This window comes from Pipistrellus kuhlii, unplaced genomic scaffold (assembly GCF_014108245.1).
Source record: "Pipistrellus kuhlii isolate mPipKuh1 unplaced genomic scaffold, mPipKuh1.p scaffold_m20_p_18, whole genome shotgun sequence".
Taxonomy (NCBI): domain Eukaryota; kingdom Metazoa; phylum Chordata; class Mammalia; order Chiroptera; family Vespertilionidae; genus Pipistrellus; species Pipistrellus kuhlii.
The window spans coordinates 18,256,001-18,270,448 of NW_023425493.1; the positions used below are offsets into that span (position 1 = coordinate 18,256,001).

At 37.1% G+C, this 14,448-nt stretch overlaps 1 protein-coding gene across 4 annotated transcripts in view; it reads right to left on the bottom strand.

Annotated features, from left to right (window-relative positions):
- The window catches only part of CEP350 (centrosomal protein 350), a 102,654-nt gene that overhangs the window by 40,301 nt on the left and 47,905 nt on the right, over positions 1-14,448 (bottom strand). For all 4 annotated transcript variants that reach the window (XM_045583170.1, XM_045583171.1, XM_036441967.2 and 1 more), the window contains 10 exons: positions 13,512-13,735; positions 12,886-13,049; positions 12,534-12,644; positions 11,967-12,107; positions 10,497-10,633; positions 9,075-9,194; positions 7,803-7,972; positions 3,327-3,523; positions 2,061-2,245; positions 984-1,071 (listed from right to left, as the gene is read on the bottom strand). In XM_045583170.1, coding sequence (XP_045439126.1) covers positions 984-1,071; positions 2,061-2,245; positions 3,327-3,523; positions 7,803-7,972; positions 9,075-9,194; positions 10,497-10,633; positions 11,967-12,107; positions 12,534-12,644; positions 12,886-13,049; positions 13,512-13,735 — 1,537 coding nt within the window. The remainder of the gene's footprint in view (positions 1-983; positions 1,072-2,060; positions 2,246-3,326; positions 3,524-7,802; positions 7,973-9,074; positions 9,195-10,496; positions 10,634-11,966; positions 12,108-12,533; positions 12,645-12,885; positions 13,050-13,511; positions 13,736-14,448) is intronic.

Below are 14,448 nucleotides of genomic sequence, written 5' to 3' on the forward strand. Positions count from 1 at the left end.
ACACAATTGCAAGTGATAAAGCTAGAATTCAAGTAATAACAACTAACACTTATTGAGCACTTACCGTGTGCCAAGGGCTGTTCTAAGTTTTTATATGTATTAATTCACTTATCCCTCCCAATAACCCTGCAAAGTATATTATCAGTATGATCTTCAGTTGACAGATAAGGAAACTAAGGCACCGAGAAGTTAAGTAACTTGTCCTAAGTTATGAAACAAATATTGATAGACTTTGGATTTTAACCCAGGCAATCTGACTCTAGAGCTGAATTTTTAAGCACTACTCTATGCTGCCTCTCCAAGTTTCAAATCCCAGGTGTTTCTGAGTCCACTAAACCAAAATATTTGTCTACTTTTAATTAATATGCCTTAGATTCCTATTTGGGAAAACAGTGACTAAAATATATTAATCTAAATAAATTCTTATAAATACCTTATTTTTTTAAAATACGCATTTCAAAGGACTATTTTGTTTTACATACTAAATGAAGGCAGAAGACTTGATTCTATACTGCAGCAATTTTCAACCTTTTTCATTTCATGGTACACTTAATTACTAAAATTCTGCAACACGCCAAAACATTTATTTTTTGCCAATCTATAAAAAAAAAGGTATATAATTTTGATTCAAAAACACTGGATGGCTATTGTGTTGGCTGTTGTCATTTTTTCATTTGGCAATCTAAAGGAAAGAGGTCAATAACTAGTCAGGTATTATATGTTTTAAAAATTCTTGTAGCACACAGGTTGAAAATTGCTGCTATCTTGTATTAAATCACCAGTGACATGCAATCCTAATTTGGAGAAATATAGTACACCATCAAGCAACTCCTGTAATGATAGTAGTATAGGCAAAAACAGTAGTAAATATCAATTAAATCTTAATTAACATAATAAGAAAAAGAGATTAGGCAAAATAGTAGATTCCACATCTAACCTGCCTTATGGTAAGTTCTTTTACAGTAGTCTTTTTCTTAACATACCTTTTCTTGCTGCAACTTTAAGAGCAAGCCACGCTGTTTCTTACGAAGTGGGGGCATTTTATCATCTTCTCCTTTGTCTCGGAGATGTCTGCAAATATTTCCCATCAAGACAAAGATTAGATTAAATTTCTATTCTAATGTCAATAATTTCAACCACTAAAGCCTCTAAACCAATTACACATTTTCAAATGGGGAAAACAGTTGTGCATGCAGCAATTGCTATCCCAACAATTATTTCACTGCACAGGCAATATATGCAAACTAGATTGTGTTCTTTAAAGAGAAAACAGTTTTAAGAAATTTACAATATAATAAGGAAATTAAGTATAAAACAACAACATAAGAGTCAGTTAAGTGAAAAAAGAGAAATGCAAAGGAAGTGTTACATGAGTAGAAGGTCTTAAAAGCAACATGATTCAAATATGGTGGCCATATTTCTAGATTGTGAAACTGGGTTGATCAAATCAAATTAAATGATTAAACAAAATCATCTTTAAAAACAAAGCATTTGGTTTGTTTTTTTGTTTTTTTAATCAATCTTTATTGTTCATATTGTTACAAAGGTTCCTCATTTCTTCCCCCCTCCACCAGGTTCCCACCCCTCCCTCCGCTCCCTCCCCATCCCCCATTGTCCTCATCCATAGGTGCAGTTTATGTTCAGTCTCTTCCTCCCTCCCTTTCCCTGATAGTAAATCCCCTTTCAGATAGTAAATCAGTTACTTAGCATTTTCTCATATCAACAATACCACCACATGCCCAATGATACATTTCACACAAAAGACACCTCCAAATAGGTCAACCAGCCTCATCCAGGCCACACCCAAGGCACTCACAGATCAACACCCCAGCCCTTACTAACTCAACACATCCAGATCTAAGCCTTCATCACTTGATTCAGCAGACCCTAAAGTTCCCCAAAAAGTTTCCAGCCATGTCTGAGAGGCAGCCGTGGGGCAGGGACAGGCGAGGAGCGAGCTGTTCTGGGCCTGGCTGCTCTGGGCTTGGCCTCTGTTCAAAGCATTTGGTTTTAATGAGAGAAATTAAACACTGAAAACTCTGCTCACTGAAAAAACTTACTTCTTCTGATGCTCTAGCCAGGCTAATTCAGCCTTAGTTTTCTCCTTCAAGGCTTTTTCACGGAGACGCAGAAGCGAAGACTGGTGAGCTGCCCGCATTTCCTCTTCTTTCATATACTGTCGAACCATCTCCATAGTAAACTTAGAAAAGCTATCTTGTCCTCCTGAGAATGGCATGCTCAGCTCCTAATACAGAGAGTTTACTTTGAATTTATCATCATCTAAACCTTTTGGAACATAATTTACTTCATTAAAGGAGGTATGCAGAAAAAAAAGAGAGGCATGCATTTATAAAATATTATATAAATAAAAAAATTAAATAAATTAAAAATGTTGCCAACAGCCCAGCTGGTGTGGCTCAGTGATAGAGTGTCAAACTATGAACCAGGAAGTCACGGTTCAATTCCTAGTCAGGGCATGTGCCTGCCTGGATTGCAGGCTCAATCCCCAGTAGGGGGCATGCAGGAGGCAGCTGATCAATCTCTCTCTCATCACTGATGTTTCTCTCCCTCTCTCTTTCTCTCTGAAATCAATAAAAACTTCTTTTTTTTTTTTTTTTATATTGACAACCATGTAGAAAACATTATTCACAAAAGGCACAAGAGGGAGTAACATTCATCTGCTAATTTATTCAGCCATTCAATTTTTTAAAAATATATTTTTATTGATTTTAGAGAGGAAGAGAGAGGAAAAGAGAGATAGAAACATCAATGACAAGGGAGAATCATTGATTGGCTGTCTCCTGCATGCTCCCCACTGGGGATCGAGCACACAACCTGGCCATGTGCTCTTGACTAGAATCAAACCTGGGACCCTTCAGTTCACAGGCTGACTCTCTATCCACTGAGCAAAATCAACTAGGGCAGCCAGCCATTGAATTTTAATAAACAACCACTTTAAGGCCTGTACTGATCCAGGGATATAAACATGGTAAGAATTTGTCTTTATTATCCACAAGTTTACATTTTAGAATGACATACATATAAATTTTTAAATGCAATTAAATTTTTTAAGAGTGGAACAAGTAAAAAAGCTAAAGAGATAACACTGGCTCAGACACTCAAAGGCCTTAGGAATAAGTTTGTATTCTACGTTGTAAGGAAGGCAAAGCCTAATTTTATAGCAAAAATGTAACATAAAATTGGTATCTTAGGAAAATCATTTTGATAGCTAACAATTGAGTTCAAGTACAAAATGTATCCTCACAACTTTGAGAACACATTCACAACTACTTATGAAGTATCTCTATGGGCACACTGAAACCCACCTTGGCAGAAGACAGTGTAGTCTTTTCTGGGGAAGTTTCTTCATCAGAGTCATCATGATGGCCTCTTCTCTTTTCCATATTAAATCTGCGATGACTCTCAGAAGGCAGTAAAGATCGAAATGACTTTTCTTCTATTTCATCTTCTGTCATGGATTCATCAAATTTCAGGGAATATTCTGTTACAATAGAAGCTGAATCTAAAAGAATATGGAGCAGTAGATTTTATCATTTTAACAATTTTTAGTAGATACTCCATTAATGGCAGTTGCTGCCTCTTTATGAGATAATATAAAAAACTCATATAATTAATCACTAGCAGTAAGCATGAAATAAACAAAATTCATTTATTTTACAAACAAGTAAAGAACTCTAAAATATCTAATATTAGTACAAGAAATAGGGTAAAAGTGTAATGTACTTAATTTACAAAGAGCTCCTATAAATCAATTAGAAAACTAATACCCTATAGAAAATTGAGAAATGGTCACAGGCTACATTCTATCCTGGTACGAGGGTAGGGAGAGGGTGTTTGGTGTGGCTGATGTGTATATTTAGTTTACTCTTTGTGATGTATGATTCTAGGTTTTGATAGATGCATAGCATCAGACAGTGCATACAACTATATGAATGTGCAATACCTTACATAACAGCTGTTTCATACTGAAAGTTCTCCTGTGCTATGTGCCCACTTCATAGTCAATCATTCTTCTTCCACCTAACATCTGGGAACCAAAATCCCTGTAGTTTTGACTTTTCCAGGATTTCATATAAATGAAATCATACAATATGTAATCTTTCACTTACTAAAGTTCACTTAAAATGCAACCATTTTGTTGCATGAAGCAATAGCTTCTCCCTTTTAATCACTGACTAATATCCCATTGTATAGGTATACCAGTCTATCCATTCCCCTCATAAAACATCTTATAGCTTCCAGTTTTTAGCAAATAAGAATAACAGTGTTATGAACATTAGTGATAGGTTTTTGTGTAGACATATGTTTTTAAGCCACTTGGTAAATACCTAGACACATGATTGCTGGGTCCTTATAAAATATTGTTTCCAAAATAGCATTCTGTACTCCCATCAGCAATGAATGCAAGCAAACTCCTGTTGCTCTGCATTCTTACCACACATTTGTTGTCAGTTTTTTGGATTTTAGCCATTCTAACAGGTATGTTGTAGTATCTCGTTGTGATTAAATTTTCATTTTCCTAATGATACATGATATTAAATACTTTTCCTATGTCTAGTTGACATTTGTATATTTTCTCCAATGAAGTGACTATTCATTTTTTAATTGGGTTGTTGAGCTTTAGGAGTTCTTTAAGATAGAAATTTTGCGGAGAATTCAGTCCCTAACATTCCATCTTCTGGCTCCCCAAAATTTGTTCCTTCTTGCTTACAAAATACATTCAAGCCATCCCAAGGGCCTCCAAACCCATTCCAGCATCAACTACACATGCAAAGTCCCATCTAAATGTCATCTAATTAGATATGGGAAAAACTCAAGGTTTCCCGAGGCAAAATTTCTTTCTAGCTACGAACCTGTGAAACAAGGTTATGTGCCTCAAAACACAATGGTGGGATAAGTGTAGAATAGACAGTCCTATTTCAAAAGGGAAAAATCAAAAGAAGAAAGGGGTAGTAGGTCTCCAGCAAAACCAAAATCTAGCAAATTCCATTAGATTTTAAGGCTCAAAAATAATCACCCTTGGCTCGATGCTTTGCCCTTCAAGCCCGCAGAGGTGGCAGTCATGCTTTCCACACCCACCAGAATGGCCCTGCCCCCTCATCCCTGAGTGGTAGCTGCACCCACTCAGCCCCTGGCATAGGCTTTGCTCCCGAGGCCCTGAGCAGGGGCAGCCTGGACAACTGGCCCCACCCTCTGGAACCAATGAGTGGACAGCCTTATACTGGGGCCTTCGTGTTCTGAGCCTGTGGTGGCAGGAGCTACCCTGCTGATATATAAATCAACTGCAGGATCAGTCTTCTATTTTCTTGAAGAATAAGGCATGTTCACAGCTGGGTAGCTCTAGTCTTATCCAGGGGAATCCCAGAAGTTTGAAAATCTTCCTAAATTGCATCCCTTCTCTTGCCCTTCAATCCAAATTAGCACTGTCTGCTGGCATATAGTCCCGGCTTCTGTTGAGATGGCTGATTAAATCAGGGGTAATCCCTTTACGGGGTGACTGACAAGTCACACCCTTGGCGTTCTCTCCAGAACATGTTTTCTCATTTTTTTAAAAAATATATATTTTATTGAGTTTGTACAGAGAGGAAGGGAGAGAGATAGTTAGAAACATCGATGAGAGAGAGTCATCTATCAGCTGCCTCTTGCACACCCCCCACTGGGGATATGCCCGCAACCAAGGTACATGCCCTTGACCGGAATCGAACCCGGGTCCCTTCAGTCCCCAAGACGACGCTCTATCCATTGAGCCAAACCAGTTTCGGCTGTTTTCTCATTTTTTTACAATATGGATAGGCTGAGAGTTTTCCAAATCTTCAGGTTCTGTTTCTTTTTTGCCTAACAATTCCTTCAATGTATCTTCCTCTCACACTTTAAGCAATGAGAAACCAGATCATGATTTTAACACTTGGTTTAGAAATTTCCTCAGCTAAATACCCAAATTCATCACTTTAACTTCCTTTTTATTTCTTCTTCTAAAAAAATAATTTTTATTGATTTCAGAGAGGAAGAGAGAGGGAGAGAGACAGCAACATCAATGATGAGAATCACTGATCGACCACCCCCTTCATGCCCCCCACTGGGGATAAAGCCCGCAACCTGGGCATGTGCTCTGCTGGGAATTGAACCCTGACCTCCTAGTTCACAGGTTCACACTCAGACACTGAGCCATGCCAGCTGGGCTCATCAGAATCACCTTTAATGCCCATATTCCTACCAATAGGTCTGAAAGCCAATGTAGGCTTTTTCTAGCATGTACCTCAAAACTTCTAACCTCTACTCATTAGACAATTCTAAAGGCATGATAACATTTTTAGTATTTGTTATGGCAGCACCTCACTTCTAGATACTATTGGGTCGGCAAGTAAGTAATTGCGGGTTTCACACATATATGGCTTCAGTTGAATTTTTAGGTTTGCAGACGTAGTAAAAATGTAAAACACATTTTGTTATTTGATAGTTGGCTATTCAGCTGTTAATCAGTAAAAAAAGTTTTTTGATCTGTTTTGTAGTTTTCGTTTGGCATTCGTTGAAAAATGGAAAATCAAAAGGAACATTTTCATCATATTTTGATTTTTTATTTCCACAAAGGGAAAAACGCATCGCAAGCTCATAAAAAGTTATGTGCTATTTATGGTGACGAAGCCTTAAAAGAACGGCAGTGTCAAAATTGGTTTGCCAAATTTCGTTCTGGTGATTTTTCACTCAAAGATGAAAAACGCTCTGGTTGTCCAGTTGAAGTTGATGACGCCCTAATCAAAGCAATAATCAATTCGGACTGTCACAGTACAACACGTGAGATTGCAGAGAAGCTTCATGTATCACATACATGCATTGAAAATCACTTAAAACAACTTGGCTATGTTCAAAAACTCGATACATGGGTTCCTCACGAACTGAAAGAATCACAGTTAACGCAACGCATTAGCAGCTGCGATTTGCTAAAGAAACGTAATGAAAATGATCCATTTTTAAAACGACTGATAACTGGCGATGAAAAATGGGTTGTTTACAACAATATCAAGTGGAAAAGATCGTGGAGCAGGCCAGGTGAACCAACTCAAACAACATCAAAAGCTGATATTCATCAAAAGAAGGTTTTGTTATCAGTTTGGTGGGATTACAAAGGAATTGTCTACTTTGAACTCTTACCACCCAACCGAACGATCAATTCTGATGTCTACATTGAACAACTAACGAAATTAAACAATGCAGTTGAAGAAAAGCGGCCCGAATTGACAAATCGAAAAGGTGTTGTATTCCATCATGACAATGCAAGGCCACACACATCTTTGGTCACTCGGCAAAAATTAATGGAGCTTGGTTGGGATGTTTTGCCACATCCACCATATAGTCCTGACCTTGCACCATCTGATTACTTTTTGTTTCGATCTTTACAAAACTCCTTGAATGGTAAAAATTTCAATAATGATGATGATGTCAAATCGTACCTGATTCAGTTTTTTGCTAATAAAAACCAGAAGTTTTTTGAACGTGGGATTATGATGCTGCCTGAAAGATGGCAAGAGGTCATTGATCAAAATGGGCAATACATTACAGAATAAAGTTATTTAGTTCCATGAAAAAATTGTCTTTGATTTTCTTTAAAAAATCCGCAATTACTTACTTGCCGACCCAATAAGATCTAATTTAATTAAGGTTGTCATAATTATAGACAGCTATATCTAAATATAATATTCATTATAAAATGTATAAAAGTATCTTAAAGGGTTCTGGAAGCCTCCCAAATCAAGTAATTATACATATATGTGCAAGGAAGTTACCTTTCTCATCGGGAAGAGATGGTACACTGTAACTTCGTAGAGAATCATCCGCAGCAGTCTGAACCTGTTCATCAATAGAACTCTCCGTCTTTCCACCATGAAGTTTCTTCTCATTTTCCTTCAAAGATGGAACTGAAGGACTTTCTTGACGGCTGCTACCACTACTACTTCTGTTTATGAATGTTATAAAAATGAACAAACAAATTAAAAAGGCAACAAAATAAGGATAACTTCAAAGTAAACTTATTTGGCTAAGGAAATAAAGGTTATGATCAAGATACAAAATGATAAAAGGAGCAATATAAAGCATAAAAATAGTAAGTAGACATACGGTAAGCCCGAGAACAAACTTTTAGAAAAGATGAATAGGAGAGAGAAAGGTTTCATGATTAACTGGTCACACTGGGCAACCACTATTCTAAGGCTCTCACACCCGTATTTCCTTTCATTTTAAAACCAAGCTACTGGCCCAGCCTGCGTGGCTCAGTGGTTGAGTGTCAACCTATGAATCAGGAAGTCACAGTATGAATCCCAGGCAGGCACATGGGGAGTGCAGGAGGCAGCCGATCAATCATTCTCTTTCTCTCTCTCTCTCTCTTTGATGTTTATTTCTATCTCTCCCTCTGATTTCCTCTGTGATATCAACTAAAAAACAACAACAATATAAAAACAAAGACCCAAGCTACTGAAAAGAGGCTTCTACTTGGTATTTCCACCCCCCACTTTTCATCAATATCACGATTTATCACAATCCACTTCAATTCCAACTACTCTACTGGAACTACTCTTTTCTAACCTCTACCTAAACTCTAATTGCCAATCCAATAGAATATCTGCAACCTTAGATGGTGTTGATCTCTATCACCTTCTTTAAAAGTTGTACTTGCTAAAGCAAATATAAGTAAAATGTTAACATTAGGGTAACTTGGATGAAAGGTAAAGTATAAAAAAACAAATTTATATAGTGCTTATATAATATAGGTTCTCAAGAAATGGCAGATATATTGTTATGAAACAACTGTTTTGCAAATTAAATGGGGAAGATAAAACTTTCATTTAAAGAAATAAAATTGAGAAGTAAAAAAAGAAAAAGCAATTGTCATCTACTTATCATACTTTACTACATCAAACTCTTTTCAGAATGTGTAAAATATGTCAAGAACTGCCATTCTTGGATCATTATCTCAATGTGTTGAGACTTTATCTCCTGGTAATTGTTGACAGTCTGGTTCAAATAAACTCACAAACATTAAAACAAAACCCTCTTTTCACCTTCTATCGTGATTCTTGTATCTTGAAGACTCAGAATAACTATCATATGAAGAATACTTCTGATGCTTTGAGTCAGGGGTTCCTTCATTATTGTTAGTGAGTGAAACAGATTGACTTTTCCTATAAAAACAAAGCAAAACTGGTTCAACATTTAAGTCTCTAATAGGACTAAGACTTTAATACTGCTCAACAGTATTAGATAAAATCTTGAATGAACAGGAATTATGAAACTTAAAAAGTATTTGAAGGCATTCATTTATGAAAAGGATGTATAACACACTAAAGAATATCTTCTGTCCTGGCTGGTGTGGCTCAGTGGCTGGTGTGGGCCTGCACACCAGAGTGTTGTGGGTTTGATTCCTGGTCAAGGGCACGTATCTGGGTTGCAGGTTTAATCCCCACCCCATCAGGGTGTGTGTGTGTGTGTGTGAGGGGAAACCAATAGATTTCTCTCTCTCTCTCTCTCTCTCTCTCTCTCTCTCCTTCCCTACTCTCTCCCTTTCACTCTCTCTAAAAGTCAATAGAAAAAAAATATCACTCCTCAGGTGAGGATTTTTTAAGAAAAGAGTCTTTCTTTTCTAGTATGAGCAATAAGCACAAATCACCCCAAGTATCAATGAATGTGAACAGACTTAAAATCTATGAATTAGAGATAGTCAAAATGTGGTGTAAAAGAAAAAAGGCACACACAAAACATGATCACATTACCCAGCCCTGCCTAAAACACTCTGTAATGGCTTTTCACTGCTCTAGAATAAACAAAATGCTACGGTCTCCAAGGCCCTACCATGATGTGATCTCTGCATCATCTACCATTCTCCCCTTTGCTCTCTGCCTCCAATGCCATTGGTCTTCCTTCCTTTTCTCTTCTTACCTTTACATGTATTGACCTGTATATTCTTTACCTCCTTTACAACACCAACTCCTTTTCACCCACTGATTCTTACCATAAGCTTTACTTCTTCAGGAAAACTTTCTCTGACCTTCTTATACTCACAAGCTATTCAAATTCCTTTGTTATGTATCTCAGAGACAACTGTCCTTTCTTTCATAACACTTACCTTAGGTTACAGTGATCATTCCTTAAGTGACTATTTGAATAACATCTACCTATCTTCTAGACCACATGTGTCAAACACAAGGCCCGCGGGCCAAATCCGTCCCGCCAGGCCTTGCAATGTGGCCCGCACCGCGCTGTCATCACTGCACTCCACTGCGTTTCCATCACAATGACAGTTTATGACTGTTCAGTAAACCATTCGGCCCACGATTTAGGCTGGATTTTAGATTTTGGCCCCTTCTCTGATTGAGTTCGACACCCCTACTCTAGACTGTATGCCCAAAACTGTATTCCCAGCACCTACAAGAGTGCCTGGAACTCAGTAGATACTCATTATATTTGCAGAATGACTGAATATTAACCTATCTGTTTCAGCTCTGGTCCTCAGTTGCTTCACGAAGTCTGGAGCATGTATCCGCTGGTGGTCATACAGCGTTGCTAGGGGAGCTCCTGAAGCAGTAATGGCATCTGATATATGAGTTCGAGTCAACTCTGCCATCTAAATATGAACACACAAGGCAAAAGTAGATGAACTGAGAGGGAGCAGAGTGTCTTGGGAAGATCACTGGATTGAGAGAGAGCAAATTCTGCAGTAACAGGTAAATATTATAGGCAAGTCATTTAGACTTTTTAAGTCTCAACAGCTTCCTTATAAAAATACAGAGATGAATACAACATGATTTCTAAGGTTTCACCCAGCTATAACAATCTACAAATTAGACAGAAAACATTTAAGTAATATAATGAGCCATAGTAAACCAAAATTAAATCTTCCTTCAAGAATCAATTCAATTACTGCTTCCTATCCGAGACTTTTCTGAGGAACAACATGAGTACGTTTTCCCTACTCTTAGCCACTAGTGCCACTGCTGCGTGTGTTATCCATTTTTTATTTTTTCAGCCACTGTCTTGATGACCTGAAGTGTTTTTGAAATCTTTGTTAATGTTGTCTAAAATTTCCCTGAGAAAAGAGATGTCACTTTATACTTATTTGCACAATTCCACAATATCCAACATATATTAGGTTCATGGCTTATTAATATCAATCATTTCAAAAGCAATCCTAAAAGATAACTGCTTAAATAAACTGAAACTATATCTATTGATTATGATATCCTATATAGACACGTAGTAAAACTATTTCTAGCTTTGTCCTTGGCACTAACAATACTATAAAAGACACTAACAACCCTGGGTAAAAATGAAACATCTTCACAAAAGCAGACCAGTGGCTCCCTGGACTGAGATTGGGGACTGACTGCAAAGGGGCATGGGAGAACTTTTTAGAGGGTTGGAAATACTGATTATAGTAGTGTGGATAGGGATGGGAAGATAAGCTGTAGAAATATGCAGATACAGGTATCTAGATATTTGTCAAATCATCAAACTGTATACTTAAAATGGGTACATGTTATTTTTTGTAAATTATCAATAAAATTAATATCTTTTTAAAAATATATTTTTATTGACTTTTTATATAGAAGAAGGGAGAGGGATAGAGAGTTAGAAACATTAATGAGAGAGAGAAACATTGATCAGCTGCCTCTTGCACACTCCCTACTGGGGATGTGCCCACAACCAAAGTACATGCCCTTGACCAGAATCGAACCTGGGACCCTTGAGTCCTCAGGCCGACGCTCTATCCACTGAGCCAAACTGGTCAGGGCAAATTAATATCTTTTTAAAAAGTTATTCAAGGGCAGAAATTTAGAGTTCATCTTTTTTTTTCTGCCTCGATAAGTTCAAATGTTCAAGACACTGCAATAAAAGGCCAAAGTTATTCAGACTGACTAAAAAGAACTAAGAAGAAAATGGTATCCAGTGGCTCTCACCTCACAGATTTGGCGTGCTGCGTCTGTGGTGAGGCGAGCAGTCTCTGTTTGCTGAGCAGCTATTTTACAAGTTGCTTCCTGTAGGACTTCAGTTACATCCCGTTGTGATTTAACCACCTGCTGTAATGACTCCGCATGGACCTATAAATAAAAGGGTAAAAAGAAAACTTCTGTCATGTCAGAAGTTCTGTTTCATGGATTAAATGCCTTACAAAAAACACACACACAAACAACAACAACAACAACAACAAAAAGAACAATGGGTTTAAAATAGGAAGTCTTAAAAATCACTGCTGGAGTTTAAGTCTTAACTCCACTGGTTATGAGTTGATGTGACTGTAGATAAGTAACTACCACGTAGTTACCTCAGCTTCCACTTATTAAACTGGGGCTACATCCTGACTACTTAATTTCACAGGGTTGTGACAAGAATCAAATGACATGAAATTAACCCATATGACATATTTTACATCTTTTCTTTTTTACTCCTATATAATTTTAAAAAATACTAAAGTGTTTTCAAAGATACAAATTTAGGTTTAATAACTTTGCTGCAAAATAAGGTACCTGAGCTGCTTTGTTTCGGGTTTCTTCTAACTGTCTCTGACACTCCAGAGCCTCTTGTTCAGCCTTTAATTTCAAAAGGGCCAAGTCTCTTTCATGGCGTTGCTGCTGTGCCTTCAAGATAAAGAAGTGATCAACTATTAATTCTAAGATATTAAACTATTACAACTCAGTGACTACATTAAACCCAGGGCTATTTTCTCAACATAACCACCATTTATCAAAATACTTAGTGACCACCTACTATGTTCTTTTAATTCACCATTAAGATTATTACTTTTTAATATTATTTTAAATAGCAAAGAAAATGGAGGGAGGGTGGAAACACAAAGAAAGCTAAAGAAGAAAACCCCACCTTTATGATCTGAGCCAAAGACACACTTTCTTGCTGAGCGAGTGAAATGCCTCTAACTCTTTCTACATCTGACAGTTGGCGCACTGACTCCTCAATGGCACTCAAGTAGCTCAGTTCAGCTGTCATTCGATGCTGGAGGCCAGCAGGAGAAAAACGTTTAGAACCTAGAGGGCATAACAATTGCCAAATGTGAAATTGCACATGAAATTAAATTGCATCTCAGATTTCTAAAATTCATTTCTAATTTTAAGAGCCAAAAACAAAGACAGTGACTTAGGAGTACAGTGTCTTTTAATAGTTACTTCTTGTGAGTGTGTGGGCGGGTTGCGTGGGGGGGAGTATGGACATGCATGGGTATGTACATACATATATACCTATAAACACTTAGGGAGTACATACATGGCATACATTTTTCAGTGTTTTTGTTAATGCTGGCAAGATAGGAAAAATCACCACTATTGAATCCCTGATGCTTAATATTTATTTTCCTGTTCAGTTTCTGTTTAAAACTTCAAAAAGTAATCACATCGATTTGTAAAACTATTTTTCTATAATTCAACTGAAACAAATTTCCCCCAAAATAAGTAAACTTATTTTTTGAATTATAACTGCACGGGTCAACTTGCCTGGTGTTGAAGTCATCATTTCTGTAGTTGCTCTGCTGGCAGCCATGTTCATATCAGGAAAAGCTGCACTAGCCTTGAATCCTGCTGTAGTTGGAGGCATTATAACTGAGGACTTAGATTTTTCTAATGAAGTTCCTGGAACGTCAAACTGCAACAGTTTCTGGGAACTTGGAGATAGGGGAGAAGTTGGAGTTTTCTGAGACCTTCCCTTGTCTGAGGAGACACTAGAAGATTTGTTTAAAAAAATACATTAGAAAAGGGAAAACTATTCCAGGAACCAGCTAACCAATTTGTAAGAATACCACAAATTACTTTCTTTATTAACATCAGTTTTAAAAAGCTGTGATTCAGGCATTTATTCATTCAACATAGTCACTATGCTGAATGTACTCTGAGCATTCCTCTTATTTTCATATTTACAGTGGTGAACAAAACTAGGGACAAACCCTGCCCAAAAGGAGTCTATGGATTAAACTGCCAGTTAACTCTTTCCTCTATAATGTAAATACAGCATGAATCATTATTGTAGTATGAAGCAAAATCCTCTAATAGCAAAAAATTACAGCCACATATAAAAGATCAAGCCTTATAAAAAGTGTCTTAGCATGTCTCTGAAAGAGAAAAAAATCATTTTGTACTAAAAATTAAGAAATGACAAAAACTACTCTTTTGTTACTCCTTTTAACCCAAAAGGGGGGTGGTGGGAGGAAGAGTATGCAAACTCCATAATCAATATAAAAATGAGATTTCAAAATCTGCTTGAGTCATCTAAGTTGAGCAGGAGAGAAAAGTTCGAGAAAAAACAACAACGAGATCAAAAGATTGCTACGCAGTTGTGTTATCGAATACAAGAGTAAAAGAAAACAGTTGAGAAGCAAAAGGTATAAAGGAAATGAGAGAGTTTGTGAAAATAAACTTAGCTTAGTGAAAATACTTC